Source organism: Myxozyma melibiosi (genome assembly GCF_037950935.1).
Source record: "Myxozyma melibiosi strain Phaff 52-87 chromosome Unknown BZA70scaffold_6, whole genome shotgun sequence".
Lineage (NCBI taxonomy): Eukaryota > Fungi > Ascomycota > Lipomycetes > Lipomycetales > Lipomycetaceae > Myxozyma > Myxozyma melibiosi.
The window spans coordinates 280385-296400 of NW_027042920.1; the positions used below are offsets into that span (position 1 = coordinate 280385).

General features: G+C 53.9%; 6 protein-coding genes across 6 annotated transcripts; 3 read left to right on the forward strand and 3 right to left on the reverse strand.

Moving 5' to 3' along the window:
- Positions 1 to 301: 301 nt before the first annotated feature.
- Positions 302 to 1353, reverse strand: BZA70DRAFT_278908 (NADH ubiquinone oxidoreductase subunit NDUFA12-domain-containing protein). The gene is made up of 6 exons (XM_064912680.1): positions 1310 to 1353; positions 1003 to 1241; positions 930 to 945; positions 823 to 871; positions 694 to 757; positions 302 to 637 (listed from the first exon to the last, which is right to left on the reverse strand). Exons 2-6 carry the CDS (start codon positions 1101 to 1103, stop codon positions 448 to 450), a joined length of 420 nt encoding a protein of 139 aa, XP_064768062.1. The 5' UTR covers positions 1104 to 1241; positions 1310 to 1353; the 3' UTR covers positions 302 to 447.
- A 239-nt stretch (positions 1354 to 1592) lies between these two features.
- On the forward strand, positions 1593 to 2609 carry BZA70DRAFT_278912 (putative V-type ATPase F subunit). The gene is made up of 3 exons (XM_064912681.1): positions 1593 to 2085; positions 2165 to 2252; positions 2337 to 2609. The coding sequence occupies exons 1-3, from the start codon at positions 1867 to 1869 to the stop codon at positions 2387 to 2389; spliced, it is 360 nt and encodes a 119-aa protein (XP_064768063.1). The 5' UTR covers positions 1593 to 1866; the 3' UTR covers positions 2390 to 2609.
- A 348-nt stretch (positions 2610 to 2957) lies between these two features.
- On the forward strand, positions 2958 to 8245 carry BZA70DRAFT_169369 (P-loop containing nucleoside triphosphate hydrolase protein). The gene is made up of 4 exons (XM_064909857.1): positions 2958 to 3600; positions 3654 to 4896; positions 4950 to 7490; positions 7551 to 8245. The coding sequence occupies exons 1-4, from the start codon at positions 3142 to 3144 to the stop codon at positions 8147 to 8149; spliced, it is 4842 nt and encodes a 1613-aa protein (XP_064768064.1). The 5' UTR covers positions 2958 to 3141; the 3' UTR covers positions 8150 to 8245.
- A 574-nt stretch (positions 8246 to 8819) lies between these two features.
- Positions 8820 to 11061, reverse strand: BZA70DRAFT_169382 (uncharacterized protein). The gene has a single exon (XM_064909858.1). The coding sequence runs from the start codon at positions 10659 to 10661 to the stop codon at positions 9048 to 9050; it is 1614 nt and encodes a 537-aa protein (XP_064768065.1). The 5' UTR covers positions 10662 to 11061; the 3' UTR covers positions 8820 to 9047.
- A 211-nt stretch (positions 11062 to 11272) lies between these two features.
- Positions 11273 to 13382, reverse strand: BZA70DRAFT_278921 (uncharacterized protein). The gene is made up of 3 exons (XM_064912682.1): positions 12668 to 13382; positions 12226 to 12594; positions 11273 to 12166 (listed from the first exon to the last, which is right to left on the reverse strand). The coding sequence occupies exons 1-3, from the start codon at positions 13327 to 13329 to the stop codon at positions 11398 to 11400; spliced, it is 1800 nt and encodes a 599-aa protein (XP_064768066.1). The 5' UTR covers positions 13330 to 13382; the 3' UTR covers positions 11273 to 11397.
- A 61-nt stretch (positions 13383 to 13443) lies between these two features.
- BZA70DRAFT_169398 (peptidase M24, structural domain-containing protein) lies at positions 13444 to 15110 on the forward strand. The gene is made up of 4 exons (XM_064909859.1): positions 13444 to 13564; positions 13622 to 13813; positions 13887 to 14377; positions 14446 to 15110. Exons 1-4 carry the CDS (start codon positions 13546 to 13548, stop codon positions 14914 to 14916), a joined length of 1173 nt encoding a protein of 390 aa, XP_064768067.1. The 5' UTR covers positions 13444 to 13545; the 3' UTR covers positions 14917 to 15110.
- Positions 15111 to 16016: the final 906 nt, after the last annotated feature.

Genomic DNA, 16016 nt, shown 5'->3' on the forward strand with positions numbered 1-16016 from the left:
ATCCTCCACTCTTTTGGTTGCTGCTGTCTGCTCCGCTGTCTGCTATCAGCTCTTCTGTTGCTGAGCACTGTGAGACTAATAGCTACTCATTGTTGCTATACCCTACTTCTCTGTGACTGTCTTAGAACTTGCACTCACTATGTCATTGAGGTGATCTCTATCAGTTATAGATCCTCAACTCCTATCGAACTATCTTGATCTCAACTGGAAGAGTAACTTTATAAGAACAGCTACTCTCTCTCTATAGCATATACATAGGATATGCACAGCACATCTCCTTAATACTGATATATCTTGATACTTTATATTATATATTATATATTGATATTTATATTTATATTATATTTAATCATAACAATGCCCAAAAATGCCTACCGGATCTAAAGTCTACCCTTCCAAATCCGACTAAAACTAAAACAAACACTAGAAAACAACGATACAATGAAATTATACGCGCTCCTTGATCGTAGGAGTCCACGACTGGAACTTTGGCTTGACGGTAGAGTATGGCACATAAGCGTCCGGGGTGCCGGTGCCGTTGTGGATCCGCATCGGCTTGGGCACCTTCTGGACCGAGGTGTGCGCGGCATCGAGAGCGTTTGGAGGGGTGTCGACGAGGTAGCCCAACCATCCGTGCCTGGGTTTGTTAGATGTTTTGTTCTGAATAGTGTCGTATAGCAAGACTTGACATACCAGCCAGGCTCGAGCTGCGAGACGTCGTAGTACTTTTCCTTGTACATAACCCATCGCGTTCTCACTATTCCATCTTCTGTTAGACCATGCTTTTTCATCCTCATTCTTCCTTCTCTTTGTATATCTTACAGTGGATTTCATCCTCGTCCTTGTTCTCGTAAAACTTGTTGCCGAATCGCTGCATGATATCACTGTGAGATTACAACCATTTGCTTCGCTGCCACCAGACTACTTACGTCAACTCCAACAAGACTATACACAGAATCAGTTAGCACCCTCTCTCCTCAAGATCTCACAACCACTACTCACGTTCCGGCCTTGGTGTCGCCAATAGTCATCATCTGCGCCATGTACTCCTTAAATCCAATCCGGTACGCGTTACGGATAGTGCGGATAATCGACGACGACATTTTTTGAACCTCTTTGTGCTATTCAGTGGATCTATAGAAAATGCGCTGGGGGTTGTTAAGAGCGCAATGTCGCGAGAATCGGCTTTGGAGTTCTTACTCTTTCACTTGTTATTGGCTGGGAGGATCGGTGACAGCCAGGTAAAGTTGCCAGTTGATGACCTAATCTAAGTGTATGGGGTCACGTGACTAATTTACTTGATTTATAGTGAGCCTACAACAGACAGCAGCGAGCCAGAACAGAGCCAGCAACAAACTTGCAGCTATTCTGCGGTTGTAGCAGCAACAGTACTTGCAGTCAAAGTGACATGAAAATCTTCTAATCGGAGTTTCCCGACGATGTTTACGCTGAGAAGGTTGAGAGCGGTGGTGAAACTGCTTACACTTCTGCTGAGGGAGTCGTAGAGGAGAGATAGACCGTATCAGGCAATGATTAAGGTTCGCTCGCACCTCCTTTGGCGGGCCTCGAGAGCGCATTCAGGCTCAGCTCCCTCGACCCGAGACTATTTGCTCTTCCTTTCAACTCTTTTCTCTGGCGCACTCGCGAGTTTTGATTCGCAACCGTTGTGAGGATAATGTGAGTCTACTTTCTGTTTATATCTGTGTTATGTCGTGTACTGCTCGATTGTGCGATATGGACTGAAGTGGACACTGCTCCCGAAAGATACGAAACCGGTATCTGTCTTGATAATCGCACTCTCTGCTTTACTACCCTCTGCCCAATTCAGCTCGCTAACAACGCACTCTTCTTTCCTCCTCCAGAAAGATGGCTCAAACCGCAGCAAACCGCTCGTTCATTGCCGTGATTGGCGACGAGGACACCGTCACCGGACTGCTTCTGGCCGGCACCGGCCACCTGACGGAGGATAAGAAGAAGAACTTTTTGGTCGTCGATAACAAGTCATCGGTTGACGATATCGAGGCTGCGTTTGACGATTTCACTGCTACGAGAAAGGACATTGCTGTTTTACTTATCAACCAGCACGTACGTACTATACTCTGAGAGATGAGAGATGAGAGATGAGAGATGAGATAATGAGAGGCTAATCAGAATCATGGTCTAGATTGCGGAAAAGATAAGATACAAGCTGGATGCGTACACGAATGCTTTCCCTGCTGTTCTTGAGATTCCCTCCAAGGACCATCCTTACGGTATGTTGGAGCTGTGCTTTATCATTGCATCTGGCTTCTACACTGGCCTCTGCATATCTGTATATGTATACTAACTACTCGCAGACCCCGAGAAGGACAGTGTCCTCAGACGCGTGCGGAGATTGTTTGGCGAATAAGCAACAGCTTAGATCTAATGCGGGTGGTTGTTTTAGGTGGAGGATTGCTCACGCCGGCTTGTTCGTGCTCTCTGAGATATCATATACGAAGGGAGGATATCAGTGGTGGTGCTTGTAAAAAGGCAACTGTATCATAAATATGTTTAGGCCACTACCACTATCTGCTGTGAGCATGGTAATAGTATAATTGATCATCTATTTAATCTTAGCTAGTAGTTAGTAGTATGTTGAATAGTAGAGTAGTAGAGAGCAGTAGACACCAACCCCTCGCTAACACTTAAGCAACCACCGCAGTCGTCCGTCAGGGGTGAGCAACTAACCCGAAGCCGAGACCCCACAACTCCAGCGCAAACACGGTCTCGAACTCGAGTCGGCCTTTCTGATCCTCACCGCCGAGCCTGTTCTCGCGAAGTTTTGAACTGACAGTTGCCAACACAGCAATGCCCATTGCCAACACACTGCTTCTCTGACCGAAAACAATGCAGTATTACATCTCGAGCTCGCGCGCGCTCCTGCCTCGTGTGCTCGACTCGCGCGCCGCGTCCTGGATCACCGGTCGGTATGAAAATCCCCTTCTGCGGCCTCCGTACCCAACCCACCCCTGCTGCTTCTCTCTCTTCCTCTCCTCCTCTTCGCCTCCCTGACCTCTCTCTAGGTACGCCTCCGTCCTCATCACCCTCCTCGCCCTCTCCCTCTCCATCGCCACCTTCCTCCCCACCATCAGGCGCCTGCCCGTATTCTCCCGCCCGCGAATGCCATGGACCTTTCGCTCTCGCGCCCGCTCCGCCTCCTCGCGCGCCCACAGCTCCCGCAGCCAGGGCTCCCACCAGTACCTCAACGTCGACAACGCAAACAGCATCGGCGGCCTCATCCAGATGAGCTCCAGCGACGCCAGCGCCCTGGATCAGTCCCGTCTGAGCGCATCCTCGCGCTACTCTGACGACGACGACGACGACGATGAAGACGTCATGTCCCTCTCCACCCGCGCTAGCTCGCGTGCTTTGCACAGGTTCAGTGAGGATATCAATAGCACCGAGCTATTCCTCATCGCATCTAGAGGCTCGACCGCCAGAAGCGTCCTCGAGAAACTGCTCCTGCTCGTCCTCATCGTCGGTCACCTCAGTCTCATCCTCGCCAGCAGACTGCTCCCCGGCTTTGCCGATCCCAGTCTCGATCTGATCCTGCGATCCGGCAGCGCCATCGCGTTCTGGGTACGCCCTCTTCTTCTATCTCATCTAAACATCATAATTATTAACACTTCCAGCTCTATGCCTTCGTCCTCTCAACCCTAAGGTCGCCAAACCACAACCTAAACGGCTGCGCCTACAAAGCCTCCGTCCACCTCGCGATCTTCTACGCAACATCATGGTGCTTTGTCGCCGTGCAACTCTACCTCGAGGCATCCTACGCCGCCCCAGTCCTACAGTTCCAGCTCTCGGCTGCCGAGTTCGCCATCATCACATGTCTCTGCGGCATCGCGCTCGCGTCGCCTCTGGGCGATACTCCCCCATACATTGAAGTCCGGAAAGGACTGCAGCCGTGGAAGGAGAACATCTCCTCGCTGTACTCCCAGCTCACGTTCTCGTGGGTCAACGATCTCATGAGGAAAGGCTTCACTGAGCCGCTCACTCTAGATGACGTCTGGGATCTGTGCGATGATCTCCGATCGTCTGTGGTCGCGCACGGCTTTGAAGAGCAACGCAAGCGCCATTCGTTCTATGTCTCGATCCTGGTTTACTGCTCGGCCGAACTGACCGCGAGTGTCATCTGGACTTTTCTCTACGCCCTGCTTACTTTTATTCCTACCATCATGGTCCAGGAAATCCTCACCTACCTCGAGACCGGCGCCCGGTCTACATCTATCGCGCTCGGATACGTCGCGTTCTTGTTCCTGGCTACATTACTAGGCTCCGTCGTGAGCGCTCAGTCGATGTGGGGTTTCAGAAGATTAGGGATCAAGATCAGAGCCCTGCTGGTCTCTGAAGTTTATAGTAAAGCCCTGGCTCGCAAGTATGCCGTGAACGACGCAAGCAAGCCCCCCGGCTCGGCCAGAAGCTCAGAATCGGCAGAGCAAGCAGCTACGCCCAAACCTGACATCACCGAAGATTACATGACCACAGGATCGATCATCAACCTGATGGCGATCGACTCAAACACAATCTCAGAAGCCGTCGCGGGCATGCATCAGCTCATCAAGGGAATCGTGATGATCGTCGTCTCTCTCGTGTTGCTGTACCGAAACCTAGGTCCCAGTTCGCTCGCCGGCGCAACCCTGATGTTTGGTCTCTTGCCCATCAATTATTTCTTCTCGAGAGGGTTTGGCAAGATCCAGGGAAACCTGATGGCAATCACCGATAAACGGATTCAGAAAACAAACGAGGTCTTGCAGAGTATCAAGATCATCAAGTTCTTCTCGTGGGAGTCGCTGTTCACAAAGAGGTTGATGGAGATTAGGACGAAGGAGATCAAACAGTTGCGTAAACGATACATTCTCTGGACTTTTGCTGGTGAGTAGCCCTTCTTCAAGCATGGTAACAGACCAGCTAACTTATCTCTTTAGTGATCATATGGTTTGGCTTCCCGACTCTAATCACATTCGCGACGTTTGGATTCTACACACTAGTCGCAAAGCGCGAGCTCACTCCCTCGATCGCATTCAGTTCGGTCGCGCTATTCAACCTGCTCCGGACCCCGATGGACAGACTGTCGAGCATGGTCGCCGAGCTCATTAACGCTAAAGTCTCAATGAACCGCGTGCAGAAGTTCATGCTTGAGGACTCGACCGGGAAATACGAACAGCTCTCATCCGAGCGCGACGACAGGTCGCCCGAGATCGGGTTCCAGAACGCGTCCTTCACATGGGACGTCAACCCCAGTCCCGAGCGCTCGAGGGGTAGCTTCCAGCTCGCGAATCTAAACATCCGGTTCGCGGTCGGCCAGCTGTCGGTGATTGTCGGACCGACCGGGTCTGGCAAGTCGTCGCTTTTGCTGGCGTTGCTGGGCGAGATGACGCTCATGAAAGGTAAAGTCTTTCTTGCCAGCACCGCAGGGAGCGATGGCGGCGCTTATGATCCGGTCTCAAAACTGTCAAACTCTGTAGCGTACTGCGCGCAGTCGGCTTGGCTCTTGAACGACACAATCAGAGGAAATATCCTGTTTGGCAGCAAATACGAGTCAGATAGGTACGAAACCTGCATCGATGCCTGTGCGCTGCGGCGCGACTTTGAGATGTTGGAAAAAGGCGAGTTCACCCAGGTTGGCGAGAAAGGCATCGCTCTTTCCGGCGGCCAGAAGCAGCGAATCTCGCTTGCTCGCGCGCTCTATTCGCGCGCCAAACACGTCTTGCTGGATGACTGTCTGAGTGCGGTTGACGCGTCGAGCGCGCTGACGATTTACGAGGAAGGCGTCACCGGACCGTTGATGCACGGCCGCACGTGCATCCTGGTCTCGCACCACGTCAATCTCGTGCTCGGCGGCGCGAGCTTCGTCGTCGTGATGAAGAACGGCGGGGTTGTGTTCAGCGGGAGTCCGAACGAGGCGATCTCGCGCGGGATCATAAAGTGGGATAAAGCGCTGCTGAAGACGCCTGCTGCGGCAAGCACCACGTCGGAGGATGGTGGTCTTGTGGCTGCTGCTGAAGCGGCGGGGGTGCAGGCTGTGGTTGAGAATTCGCTGGCTTCGTTTGAGTTTGGCGAGGAGAATGTGTTTGAGCGCGGGATGTCAGACGAGATTGCGGCAGCAGAGGAAGAGGATGATGATGAAGACGATGAGCGGCGGGCGCTGCAGGCCGAGGCGCAGGATATCGGACGAGTGAAGAGTGAAGTCTACTCGCGCTATTTCAAGGCCATGGGCTCGAAGCTGTACTGGATCGCGGTCGTGACGATCATTTGCGTGCATCAGATTGGTAACGTCGCACAGTCGTGGTGGATTCGCGAGTGGTCCGAGAACGCGGAAGATGTCGCGCTCGAGGTGGATAACGGCGGCGAGACCAAGACGAGCGAGAGCAGTCTGGTGTATTATCTGCTGATCTACGGACTCATTTCGTGTATCTACATTCTGCTGTCGTTCCTGCGCGAGGGAATCGTCTTTTACGGAAGTCTTGTGGCGTCAGTTGATATCTACGAGCGGCTGCTGCACAGGGTGATGAAGGCCACGCCTAGGTTTTTCGACATCACGCCCGTGGGCCGGATCATGAATCGGTTCTCGAAAGATATAGAGTCGATCGACCAGGTCATCGCTCCCGACCTGCTTTCGTTTGCGCACTCGGTACTAGCGCTCGTCGTCGTCGTCGTCCTGATCTCCGCGATCGTGCCCGTGTTCCTCATCGCCGGCGTCGCGATCGGCGTGATCTTCTACTACATCAATCTGTACTACCTCCAATCGTCGCGCGAGCTGAAGCGCATCCAGTCCGTCACGCGGAGTCCTATCTATCAGCATTTCGGCGAGACCCTGGCCGGGCTGTGCACGATCCGTGCGTACGGGTGCGAGTCGCGGTTTGCGTATGTGAGTATGCTCAAGGTTGATACAAACAGTCGGCCGTATGGCGCGCTGTGGGCGTGTAATCGCTGGATGTCGCTCCGGATCGAGGTGACTGGAGGTTTGGTGTCTACCTTCACGAGTGCATTTTTGTTGCTCCGGCAGGGAACCGTGGACGCGGGTCTGGCGGGACTGTGCCTGACGTTTGCAATCACGTTTACCGAGAACATGCTCTGGCTCGTCCTTCTGTCTGCCGTGAACGAGATGAACATGAACTCTGCCGAGCGCGTGGAGGAGTACCTCCAGCTCGATCAAGAAGCCCCCGACGTGGTTTCCGACTTTCGGCCCCCGAGCGGCTGGCCGCTCAAAGGCGCGATCGAGGTCTCGGGTCTGTCGCTGCGGTACGCGCCGGACCTGCCTTACGCGCTGAATAACGTGAGTTTTGGCGTGGATGCGGGGTGGAAGGTTGGCATCGTCGGACGCACTGGGGCGGGAAAGTCGTCGATGGCGGCGGCGTTTTTCAGGTTCTTGGAGGCCGAGGAGGGGTTTATCAAGATCGATGGGATAGATATTTCAAAGATCGGGCTGCAGGATTTGAGGAGGGCGCTTGCTATTATTCCACAGGGTATGTCCTCTTTATTTGGTGGGAGGGTAGAGGTCAGTGGTGCTAACTAGAGCGATTTAGATCCGACGTTGTTTACAGGTACACTGAGGTCAAACCTTGATCCGTTTGATCAATATTCAGATAGTCAGATATTTGAAGCGTTGCGTCGCTCGCACTTGCTTTCGGACGACCTCGCGAACGCCGACGCCGACGACGAGCACGACTCCACCAACGGTTTCTCCTCGCAACAAATGTTCCACAATCTTGACAGCGCCGTGACCGAGAACGGGCAAAACATCTCGCAAGGCCAGCGCCAGCTCGTGTGCCTTGCGCGCTCGCTGCTGAAAGCGCCGCAGATTATCATCCTCGACGAGGCGACTGCGTCGATCGACTACGAGACCGACTCGAAGCTGCAGGTGACGATACGGCAGGAGTTCAAGGACACGACTGTGCTGACTATTGCGCATCGGCTGCGGTCTGTGATTGATTACGACCGGATTATGGTCATGGACGCGGGCCGCGTGGTGGAGTATGATCGCCCGTATGAGCTGCTGCGGCAGACTGAGTCGCTGTTTGCGGAGATGGCGAGGAGTTCGGGGGAGTTTGAGGAGCTGGTTGAGCTTGCGCAGAAAGCGGACGAGGAGCGGCAGATAAACAGTGCTGACCCGTTGTCGCAGTGAGTGAGTGAGTGAGTTGAGTGTCGGTTGTTGGTACATAGATGCTTTTTATAGGTTCTTTTTAGAAGGGTATAAGCGCATTACTGGTCTTCATCTGTATTATTATTTGTTTTTGTTGTAAAGCTCGAGGAGAGCTGGCTTGTATATACATAAGAAGCACGTTATCAACGAAGGTACGACCGCTGAATGCAATCTTACGACTCTATATCTACCAATCTCATAGAACCAAGCCCAATCTCCCCCAATATACGACACCCGCGCCCTCCACCTACCATCAAATCCACCCCCCCTCTCATCTCATCTGCCCAAAAAAGCCACAGCACAACCACGGTCGTCCGGCAGCTCTGCGTACCCGCCGAGAACGAGACAAGCGAGAAAAAAAGGCTCAAAAGGCTGTCTATCGACCGACTTCCGGAAACGGGAAAGGGCAGCTGCCTGTTTAGGCCTAGCGCTGGAGAACACGCAGGCCTGCGCTTCCCCAAACGAGCCACGTCTTTGCTGCCGGTGTCTGTCTGTCTGTCTGCCTGATGTTCTTCTAATAAGCAGACTGCATCTGCATTGTCGCTGTGAACAACTTTCTCCTCGAGCAGCATCTTCGTCTTCAGTTGAAAGGCACCCGCAGAGGCTCGCCGGGGTACAGAAGTTACACGAGACCAGTCGGGTTAGGGCCGACCGTTTCTAATCCGGAGGCGATAAGGTTTTCTGAACAAAGTTTATCGCAGAAGGTTTGTTTATCCACCGAGAAGAAGCAGAAGAAGAAGACCACTTCGTCGTCGTCCCGCCCCGAGTAACTTTCACTTCTCCTCACTTCCTCCTCTCTCCACCGCCTCTTTCACCTTTTAAACAGTATCATACCAGCAGCAACAACAACAATGGTCGCCGTCGGTCCCGTTCTTTTCTCCTACGCCCCCACCGAGCCCATGCCCGGCACCGTCGCCGTCGCGGGCGAGTTCACGTCGTGGAAACCAATTCCGCTCGGATTCTCCGAGTCGGCGAACCAGTTCCAGGTCGCGATTACGCTCGTCGCGGGAAAGACGTATAAGTACAAGTACGTCGTGGACGGAAATTGGATCCTTGCGCCTGGCGCTGAGACTGGTATGTGATTGTGATGATTCTTGTGTGTGCGTGCGTGTACACGTGCTGGTTTGTTGCTGTTGGTGTTGTTGTTATCGGAGTTGGGTGGTGTGGAGGTGGTAATTGCGAGAGATTGGGATAGCATTTGGTGTACAGCTGAGGGGACAAGTATTATTGCACATGCTAACTCGCGTTCTTCCGTTCTGTAGCTTGGGAAGGCGGTATCGAGAACAGCGTCGTTCACGTCACCGAGGAATTGTTCTACAAGCTTACCCCAGCCGAGCCGTTTGTTCCTGCGCCTGTTGAGGAGACCCCCGCTGAAGAAACACCCGCTGAAGAGACACCTGCCGAAGAGACCCCTGCCGAGGAGACTGCTGAGGAGACCCCCGCTGCGGAGACTGCTGCTGAGACCGCTGAAGAGCCTAAGGAAGCCAAGGAGGACTATGTCATGGTGAGCTCGCCCACCGAGGGCGCTGAAGCCGAGAGCAAGGTCGAAGAAGCCAAGGAAGCCGTGACTGCCGCCACCGAGACCGTCACCGAGACCGCAGAATCGAGCACTGCGGCCGTGCACGACAAGGCCGTCGAAGTTGCCGCCGCAGTTGAAGACGTCGCGAGCACAGCTGTCGAGACCTCGACCGATGCGGTGAAGGCCGTGGCCGAGGCCGCCGAGAGCGCGCCCGAGGTCGCGAAGGAGGCTGTCGAGGCCGCGAAGGAGACCGCGGAGACTGCGGCGAAGGAGGCGACTGAGGCCGCGAAAGTGGCTACCGAGACCGCTGCGAAGGTGGTCGAGTCCGTTGCCGCGCCGGTGACGGCGAATTCTGCGTCGTTCACCACCAGCCTTGCTAATGCTGCCGGCAGCGCGGTGAGCGAGGCCGTCGAGGCGTCGCAGTCTGCGACCGAGGCCGCGAAGGAGGCCGCGAAGGCCGTCACCGAGGCTGCGTCCAGAACAGTCACTGCCGCGCCGTCGGAGATCTCGAGCGTGCTTACTGAGAGCACGAATATCACTACTCCCGACGCTACCGCCGTCAAGGAAGAAGTTGCAAAGCACGTCCCAGAGTCTGTGCCTGAAGTCGTCGCCGCCGCGTCGTCGTCGGCCGCTGCTGCTGCTGCTGCTGCTACCCCCGTTGCTGCGCCCGCGCCCAAGACCCCCGCTGTCGCAGAGGAAGTCGCAAAGGCTAAAGACGTCGCGGTGCCGATCCCCGCCGACGTGCGCCCGTCGATCGAGCCCGCTCGCGCGCCGGGAATGTCGACCGGCACAAAGCAGAAGGAAGAACCCTCGTTCTTTGGGAAAGTGTACGGGTTCATTTCGCAGTCGTTCCTCGGAAAACTGTTCCAGTACATTTTCTCGATCTTTGAGCGGAGCGCTTAAGCGTATCGCTGTTGTGAAGTCTCGCAGGAATTTTGTTCTGCGGGTGTGTATATGGCGGGTGGCATATCTCATTTAATCTTCTTCATCTCAAGATGCTCTTTTAATATCTTGTTTTAATACTTCCAGGCTGACATAGAAGTGTCTCTTTATCTTCTTTTATCTCATCCTCTTTTGGTGCGTTGCTCGGCGGCGGTTGCTTCACGAATACCATGTCCCTTACTCTTCTTTCCAATCCGCAGGTGTTTTTTCCCTCTTATCTTTCCTCTTTTTTGCTTATTTTTCACTTCTTTTGCTATAGAGTCATGGTGTTTCAACGTGTTTTCTTTTGTATTATTATCACTCTTGTGTTTTAATTTCTCTTTTCTCGTTTATACCTCGTCCGACGTTTTACGATCTTCTTTTACTTTTTCTCTCTCGACATCTTACTTTAATATCTTCTTTTTGTGTTTTATTTTGTTACTATAGAGATACGCTGATCACGTACTCTCATCTCTCTCTCTCGACGCCGTTGCTAAGCTAGTGACGTTCCCCGGCCGGGGTCACTAGTTTCCGGCTATCTTTTTGTTTACTCACCCCAAGTCACTCATTTATAGAATCTGTTTGTGTTTTTGATTAGTTTAATAGATATATATATATATAATATGTCAAGTATGGCGGCTGTGGAGTTGTAGATACTTTAGAGGTGTAAGTTTGGTTATTAGATCAACTTATTCAAGATTATGGTAACGTACAGAAACTTCAACGACGAAAGAAGGAAAGAAAAAATACAAGAAATAGTAATACACAAAAAATAAACGCATGAAGCTCTCTACTTGAACCGGCCTGCGTTTGCAATCATCCACTGTTTTATCTTGCGTCCCCGCAACTTTACAATCAGCGACAACTCGCCATCCGACCGCAACGAAGGACTCGGTGCCGCCGACGCCGACGCCGACGACGCGATCGCTTCACTAACTTGTGGCGGTAACGGCGCAGGAATCGGCTGCGCGGGCGAGTTGTGTGGGTTGTGGTGTCGGGCGGCGGCGTGGTGCGCGTGGTGCTGTACTGGTGCTGGTGCGGGCGGGGGATGGTGCGCGGGCTGTGCGTGGGGGAAGTGCGGTGCCGCGTGGCGGGTGCGGCGGGTGGAGGAGCCGTAGTGGAATTCGCCTTCGTCGGAGGTGTCGAGTTGCGGGGATGGAGGGGTAGGCTGCTTGATTGCGCAGGGCAGGACGGAGCTGATGAGCGGGGTTCGGAAAGTGCGCATGGGCTCGCGCAGGTCGGGAAGCACGATGCCGCCGCGGCGACCGACAGCCCGTCCTTGTCTTCGCTTCCATCTATTTTCGCGTTCGCTGTCTTTGTCGGCCTTGCCGAGCTCGGCCTCGGTGAGCTCGTAGAGCACGGGCGTGTAGTCGCGGAGCTGGTGCTTGGGCCGCACGAGGTCCGTGATGGACGGGCACAGTTCGCGTCTGATCTCGTCGTCTTCGACCGGGCGGCCGTCAAATGGATGGCCGACCAGCAAGAGTGATTTCGTAAAGAGCTGGGTTTGCTCGCGGATGGCGTGGGAGATGGCGGTGAGAAACTCGGGGGGAGCGAGAGCTCTTGGCAGAGCGTGCGGGCAAAGTCCTCTGGGTTGTTTTGCGGGTCGTTGATGTCCCACTCAAACTGGTCGACTAGATTGTGCTGGCCGACGGTGATGTCGAGTTTGATCATGACGCGCATGTCGTCGTCTTTGTAGGCCGTGTAGGGTAGTGAGGGGTCCACTGTTTTCGCGACGGAGGGGTCAAAGATGTGAGGCTGGAAGTCGCTAATCTGCTCGGAGATGGCGCGGACGATCTGGGGCACGTGGTGGAGAGGGAAATTGTAGTCTTCGCAGAGGTTTTCGGAAAAGATGTCGAGTGGGATTGCGCGCTCGTGCATATTCCAGGTGAATGTGTCGCGCAGACGCGCTTTGTCGAATTCCATGTCGAGACGGACGGGGACGAGCATTTCGTCTGCCTGGGACTGGCGGTGCATTTCCTCGCGGGATCTGCGTAATTTAAAGGGATGGTTAGTATGAGATGGTATCAGGATGACAGAATAGAGCTAGGGGGATGTAGTACATTCGCAATTCGCGGGAGATCCTGCCTAGTCTCCGTCGATCGCGGGGACCGATGATTCCGGGCTTTGAGGAAGTGATGCCATTGCCGAAACCGAGGTATCCCTGGCCAAAGACGGCGCCGGGGTTGGTCTGGCGGATGGGTCGAAGGGATTCGTAGTACTCAATCTCCTGGCGCTTCTGGCGCAGGAACGCGATGTGTCTGTCGGTGTGATCTTTGAATGCTGCGGCCTGGAGGGCATCTCTGGTGACGTATTGCTCGTAGGCCAGTTCTTGTGTGGTTTTTGTGCGCTTGGTGGGTCGCTGGTCGGACTGTTGGGGTTGTGGTTCTTGGGAGGGGAGTTGTGAGTCTGGTGGGGGTGGTTGGTGTTGTGTCTGCTGTGAGGGTGTTTGTGAGGGCAGCTGCTGGTCGTCGGGGTTGTTTGCGAGCAGGTTGGCGGAGTCCTGGCGAGTGATGTCCGGTTGGAGCTGGAGTTCCTGCTGATGATGCAGTTCTTGCTGGAGTTCCTGCTGCTGCTGTTGTTGTTGCTGTTGTGGCTGCTGCTGCTGCTGCTGAGGCTGGAACGGAGGAGTAGCATTGCTGAAGGCACCGCCGAAAGACGGCGTCGTCGAGCTGACAGCGTTCTGCCCGTCGGTCAGCCACGGGGCCGCGAGTGGACGCGACATTGTGGAGGGATGCGGGAAGAGGAAGCGCAGAGGAGACTTTGGCTGAGGAGGAGTCCGAGTCCGAGCCCGGGTCCAAACGCAGGAGGCAGAGGAAGAGAAACAATGCCCGATTCTGGAAGTCACCTAACCCTCCTTTCTATGTCGTCACAAGAAGTTTTTCTTCCTTACTTCTTCTTCATACAATAGTTTACTGTTAAGATACACGATTGTTATAAAATGGCTGATTCAGAGGAAGGTAGGTTGAGCATTGTCAAGAATCAACTGTTATCTGTACACCTGCTAACTCCCCCAGTTGACTACTCGCTCGCAAACCCCGACACCCTCACCAAGTACAAGCTCGCGGGCGAGATCTCCGGCAAGGTGCTCGAGAAGGTCAAGGCCGCCTGTGTCGCCGGTGCGCTTGTCATCGACATCTGTGTCCTCGGTGACAAGTTGCTCGAGGAGGAGACCGCAAAGATCTACAAGGGCAAGAAGATCTCCAAGGGTACGTCGTCGATCATCTCTTCTCTACTCAAGTAGAGCAGACAAAACACCTGCTAATACACATACACATCCAGGAATCGCCTTCCCCACCTCCATCTCGCCCAACAACATTGCAACCCACATGTCTCCCCTCCCCGGTGAGCCCGAGTCCGAGCTCGCGCTTGCCGACAACGACGTCGTCAAGATCTCGCTCGGCGCCCACATCGACGGCTTCGGCGGCATCCTCGCCGACACCATCGTCGTCGGCCAGTCCGGCGAGATCACCGGCCGCGTCGCCGACGTCTTTAACGCCGCCTGGCTCGCGTCTGAGGCCGCGATCCGCTCGATCAAGGCCGGCGCTAAGAACTGGGACGTGACCGACAACGTGCTCGCCGTCGCCAACGCGTTCGAGACCAAGCCGCTCGAGGATATGCTCTCGCATTCGCAGGAGCGTAATGTGGTTGATGGATCCAAGAGAATCATTCTCAACCCTAGCGAGGGCAAGAAGAAGGCTATCGACTCTGTCACTTTTGAGGAGGGCGAGGTCTGGGGTCTTGACATCCTCGTCACCACCGGTGATGGAAAGGTGGGTTTTCTTTTCTTCATTAACTATAAGACGGTTGTAGAATAATGACACTAACGCAAGTACAACAGACGAAAAAGTCCGAGGCCAAGACCACAATCTACAAAAAGACTGGCAACACCTACAGTCTGAAGCTCAAGTCCGCCCGATCGATCTTCTCCGACATCCAGAAGCGCTTCGGCCCGTTCCCGTTCACCACCCGTGCTCTTGAGGAAGAAAAGAGCTCGCGCATGGGAATCCGCGAGTGCACCCAGCACGAGCTGCTTATCGCGTACGACGTGTACGAGGACAAGAAGGGCGAGACCGTTGTGCAGTACTTCACCACTGTTGCGCTGACAAAGAACGGAATCATCAAGATTGCGGGCCCTGCGACGCCTGATCTGACCAAGTTCAAGACCGACAAGGTGGTCACCGACGAGGAGCTTTTGAAGGTTATCTCTGCGCCGCTCAAGACCAACAGCAAGAAGAACAAGAAGAAGAAATCAAAGACCACTGCTGCGGGCGAGACTACGGAGGCTGCTGAGCCTGCTGCTGCCGAGTAAATCTGAATTTCTGGCTTGTTTTTGAGTACATACGAATGAGGAGTATATATACCAACTAAAGTGAAGAAGAAAGAAAGAAAAAGTGGAAATAGTGTATACAAACTTTGCAGGATCGAGCTCATTTTGTTATTATAGTATTACCTAAAAGTTGACTTTGTGTTTATATGCATCTGTGTTGATCTACATCGTAGTTGAACTGAGTATACTGCGTTTCCATCCAAATACAAAGCCCACTTACTGGACAGAGAAGCAGTCCACAGAAGAGCCAACGAATAGACCGTCACGGAACTGGGCTGAGGTTAGGTGAACTTACACAGATGTAAATTCTTCCGCCGGTCGCCCTGCTCTCTTTTTGGTTTTATAAGAGTCGCATGAGAAGCGTAGACGTTAAATCCAGAGGACGGACGGAGTTGGGGCGCGGGCAGAGGAAGAGCGCGGATTGAGGACCTGCCGCTCTTGCTCGGGTCTGGATGGTTTATTCCTAATACGGCATCTTTCCACAGCGCAGCTTGTAGGCCCTGAGCGCGGCATGAAGATGAGAAGTAGATGTATTGAACAGTGTAAAGAAGAGTAAATACAAATAAAACTACTAAATAAGAGCAAACAGTGCGCTGCTGAGCAGTGTTGCTGGGCCAGCAGCAGGGCAGGGTCCTGGGGCCCCCTTCGATGATTAAACCACAACCAGTTTTTGGTCTGAGCCATATTCCATCCATCCAGCACACTTCCTCCTCCTCCCCGTCGCTGCTCCTCCGCCCGCCTCTTTCTTCTTATTCAACCCCGATCTACTCGCCAATTATCCTCTCTATGACTGCCTAGTCCGCTCTCTCCTTCTCTTGACCCTTTTATCTAGAAGAAAAAAAAATCAACCGTCGCATGCGCATGACCCGCTGCCCTCCGCGCGCCTCTGCCTGCTCAATCTAGCCAGAGCTGCTGTCCCTCTCATCCCACCTACTTCCTCATCTATCTCTGTCGACCACTGCTTCCGCAATGCCGCCAAAGCGCAGGAGTCTACCCTCCGCCGCCACCGCCGCTGCTGCTGCTGCACCTGCCTCGTCCTCGCCGTCGACCGCGTCTCGTACCGCGACCCCCGTCGCGCACTC

What these genes read in the sequence shown, in the direction of transcription:
- BZA70DRAFT_278908 (XM_064912680.1), bottom strand. Translation starts at nt 1,103, where the DNA reads ATGTCGTCGTCGATTATCCGCACTATCCGTAACGCGTACCGGATTGGA. An exon ending in GGACGAGGATGAAATCCACT is followed by an intron (nt 758 to 822) that starts GTAAGATATACA and finishes AAGATGGAATAG; the next exon opens with TGAGAACGCGATGGGTTATG. An exon ending in TCGCAGCTCGAGCCTGGCTG is followed by an intron (nt 638 to 693) that starts GTATGTCAAGTC and finishes TAACAAACCCAG; the next exon opens with GCACGGATGGTTGGGCTACC.
- BZA70DRAFT_278912 (XM_064912681.1), top strand. Translation starts at nt 1,867, where the DNA reads ATGGCTCAAACCGCAGCAAACCGCTCGTTCATTGCCGTGATTGGCGAC. An exon ending in TTTTACTTATCAACCAGCAC is followed by an intron (nt 2,086 to 2,164) that starts GTACGTACTATA and finishes ATCATGGTCTAG; the next exon opens with ATTGCGGAAAAGATAAGATA. An exon ending in CTCCAAGGACCATCCTTACG is followed by an intron (nt 2,253 to 2,336) that starts GTATGTTGGAGC and finishes AACTACTCGCAG; the next exon opens with ACCCCGAGAAGGACAGTGTC.
- BZA70DRAFT_169369 (XM_064909857.1), top strand. Translation starts at nt 3,142, where the DNA reads ATGCCATGGACCTTTCGCTCTCGCGCCCGCTCCGCCTCCTCGCGCGCC. An exon ending in GCAGCGCCATCGCGTTCTGG is followed by an intron (nt 3,601 to 3,653) that starts GTACGCCCTCTT and finishes TAACACTTCCAG; the next exon opens with CTCTATGCCTTCGTCCTCTC. An exon ending in GCTTGCTATTATTCCACAGG is followed by an intron (nt 7,491 to 7,550) that starts GTATGTCCTCTT and finishes AGAGCGATTTAG; the next exon opens with ATCCGACGTTGTTTACAGGT.
- BZA70DRAFT_169382 (XM_064909858.1), bottom strand. Translation starts at nt 10,661, where the DNA reads ATGAGATATGCCACCCGCCATATACACACCCGCAGAACAAAATTCCTG.
- BZA70DRAFT_278921 (XM_064912682.1), bottom strand. Translation starts at nt 13,329, where the DNA reads ATGTCGCGTCCACTCGCGGCCCCGTGGCTGACCGACGGGCAGAACGCT. An exon ending in ATCTCCCGCGAATTGCGAAT is followed by an intron (nt 12,595 to 12,667) that starts GTACTACATCCC and finishes TAAATTACGCAG; the next exon opens with ATCCCGCGAGGAAATGCACC. An exon ending in AATCTAGTCGACCAGTTTGA is followed by an intron (nt 12,167 to 12,225) that starts GTGGGACATCAA and finishes CGCTCTGCCAAG; the next exon opens with AGCTCTCGCTCCCCCCGAGT.
- BZA70DRAFT_169398 (XM_064909859.1), top strand. An exon ending in GGGCAAGAAGATCTCCAAGG is followed by an intron (nt 13,814 to 13,886) that starts GTACGTCGTCGA and finishes ATACACATCCAG; the next exon opens with GAATCGCCTTCCCCACCTCC. An exon ending in TCACCACCGGTGATGGAAAG is followed by an intron (nt 14,378 to 14,445) that starts GTGGGTTTTCTT and finishes CAAGTACAACAG; the next exon opens with ACGAAAAAGTCCGAGGCCAA.